Source organism: Lutra lutra, chromosome 11 (assembly GCF_902655055.1).
Source record: "Lutra lutra chromosome 11, mLutLut1.2, whole genome shotgun sequence".
Lineage (NCBI taxonomy): Eukaryota > Metazoa > Chordata > Mammalia > Carnivora > Mustelidae > Lutra > Lutra lutra.
This window is the reverse complement of record NC_062288.1, coordinates 45,697,812-45,700,432: the sequence shown is the minus strand read 5'-3', so window position 1 is coordinate 45,700,432 and position 2,621 is coordinate 45,697,812. Positions and strand designations below refer to the sequence as shown.

The 2,621-nt window shown below is 42.5% G+C and overlaps 1 protein-coding gene across 1 annotated transcript; it reads right to left on the bottom strand.

The window, feature by feature from the left end:
* Window positions 1-293: 293 nt before the first annotated feature.
* Window positions 294-2,412, bottom strand: LOC125080492 (transcription factor IIIA-like). The gene is made up of 2 exons (XM_047694367.1): window positions 2,379-2,412; window positions 294-1,510 (listed from the first exon to the last, which is right to left on the bottom strand). Exons 1-2 carry the CDS (start codon window positions 2,410-2,412, stop codon window positions 402-404), a joined length of 1,143 nt encoding a protein of 380 aa, XP_047550323.1. The 3' UTR covers window positions 294-401.
* Window positions 2,413-2,621: the final 209 nt, after the last annotated feature.

Sequence of the window (2,621 nt, the reverse complement as noted above, 5' to 3'; positions counted from 1 at the left end):
TTAATTTGGAAGAATGGAAAGAATATAAGACCCCAAACTAATGTGAGTCTTTGCTATCGATTACTCACTGTTGCTCAGGCAGCTTCAGTTTCCCCTTCCCTAAGCGGCAAGGCAAACTCTTCCCTACTTATTTCAGATACCTATTAGTAATAAGTGACATAGTAGGCACGAACGTTTTTTGAAATTTGAAAAGGGCAAAAAAACAAAGAATTTGTGGATGCTGAAGTGAAGTCACTGGGTGGAGAGTGTGAGTTTTTACGAGATGTCCATAGAGCTATGTCAAAGCTACAATCTTTTTTTTTTTTTTTGTGCATCAGTGATTTTAATAAAGAAAAATGTGCTTCTGAGCGGAAGTCACTGAGCTGGCTGCTGGGTGTCATTTAAACAAAGCAGTGTGAGGTTCAGCTGAGGGTAAGGGCGGCAGCAGTCAAGAGTACTTTGTCTTCAGTACAGTTCAGGGTCTCTCCGTGTTTAGGTGCAGATAAGCCTTGTTCTTGCTTCCTTTTAGGAGGAATATAGCCACTGAGACGAGAGGCCAAACTCCGTTTTTCACGAGAGGGTTTTACTTTGAGCTTCATTTTCTTCTTATCAGGGTCATGCACGACGGCATGCCTAGTGAGACTTTGTTTCATTGCGAAGGTTTTGCCACAGCCAGGATGTTCACAGGTAAATGGGCGCCTTTCCTCGTGAAAAGAGAGAATGTGGCTCTGGAGGTTAAACACGGTTGTGTAGGTCCTACCACAGCCTTCCCTTGGACATCGGCATACATCCCTTTCCGGGGCGTGAGTTTTCATATGCTGCTTAAGGTAATCCTTGCGCTTAAATGTTTTCTGGCATACTTCACATTTTATGTCCTCTTTGTGGGTTTCTCTCACATGTTTTAGAAGCTCTGTCCATGTTTTTGCCACAAAGGAACATTCTTTTTGACACATATAGCCCTCGTGGACCTTCCTGTGTCGCTTCAACCTGCTGGGTGAGGCGAAGTGTTTGCCACATCCTTCCTGGGCACACGTGAACAGCGGCTCGTTGGTGTGCTGGCACTGGTGGATTCTCAGCTGCTGGTGTTTCCTAAAGGCCTTCTTGCAACCTTCAAAAGTGCATACATATTGTTTTTGCTGATTTTCATGTTTACGTTCAAAATGTTTCTTCAAGTTTGATTTTGTGTTGAATTTTTGATCACAACCGCTGGCTGTACAAACAAATGGCTTTTCCCCCGTGTGAATCAGGATATGGCGGCTCAGATGGTAGTCCCTGACAAAGGCTTTGCCACACCCTTCATGGTCACAAACAAACGGTCTCTCCCCTGTGTGCTTGCACAGGTGCGCGTCTAACTTCCAGGCCTTGTTGTAACTGGCGCTGCAGTCAGGGAAGGAGCAGATGAACCTCCTATTGAGCCCGGAGGGCGGCGGGGCGGGGCTCTCGCCGGCTTCAGTGAAGGCGTCGGCGATGGTCAGGAATGACACGCCCTCCGCAACCGAGGCCGGCGGCTCCAGGGCGCCCCGCACTGTGGCTCAGCCAAGTGCCGAGGCACGTGCAGCAGACGGCTGCGCGTGACCGACCTCAAAGCTACAATCTTAAACTAGAGCTCTATACAGACTCCAGGTAATAGTAATAAATCCATAATCTTTGTTGAATGCCTTTTAGTTTAGTTAACTTTGTTCCACATGAGCAAGTTTCCATTGCTACAGATAGAATTAATCTCTTAGAAATTCTGTGAATACATTTAACATAATTATTTTAGTGCAGTTTTTCTCCCATGATTAGCAAACTAAGGACTGGCAATAGACCTTTTATCAAAAAAATAAATTGTATGTATTTTAATTCAATATGTAACATCTTTTCATTAACTTGATTTTGTAAATGAAATAAGGTCTGAATCTTTATCTAACAGTATGTTGCATTTCTCTTCCATTTTTGCAGATTTAACCTGTAAATTTTTCAGGTATTTACATTTTGGGTGATCTACAATGCCCTTGATTAGTGTATTCATCCATTTCCCATCCATACAGGACAATTAACCTTATTTTTTCCCCTGAAATCTATTTTTAATATATTAGGGAAAAATGAAATAGAACATAAAATGCCAGTAAAGAAATCGCCATGCACTCCATTTGCTCTCAGTTTTGAATAATATAGGTAAAGTATATGATAGCCCCAGAAAAATCACAGTGTTGTTTCCTTACCACAAAAAGCATCCTGGGAATAACTTATATTGTAGAGAAGTAGAGTCTTCCAAACTATTTTAAAAAATTCAGTACTTGAATGGTATGGATCGATGGTTCTTTAAGGGGAAGAGGAGATGGTTTTGCTCCAAAGGAACCTTTGGCAATTATCTGGAGACTTTCTCATTCTAACAACTGAAAAGATACTACTGGTACCTAGCCAGCAGAGGCCAGGGGTGCTGCTACACATCCTACCATGCACAGGACAGCCCGGCAACAGAGCATTATCCTGCCCACAATGTCAGGAGTGTTAAGATTGAGAAACCCTAGTTTAGATTTAACTGACAATCAAATGTCAGGATTACTTGAAAAGAATCTACGCTTTGAGGCTTGTGGATGGAAAAGGAGAAATTGCATACATATTGAAATCAGTGTTTTTTTAAAAAGCCATGGCGGGAT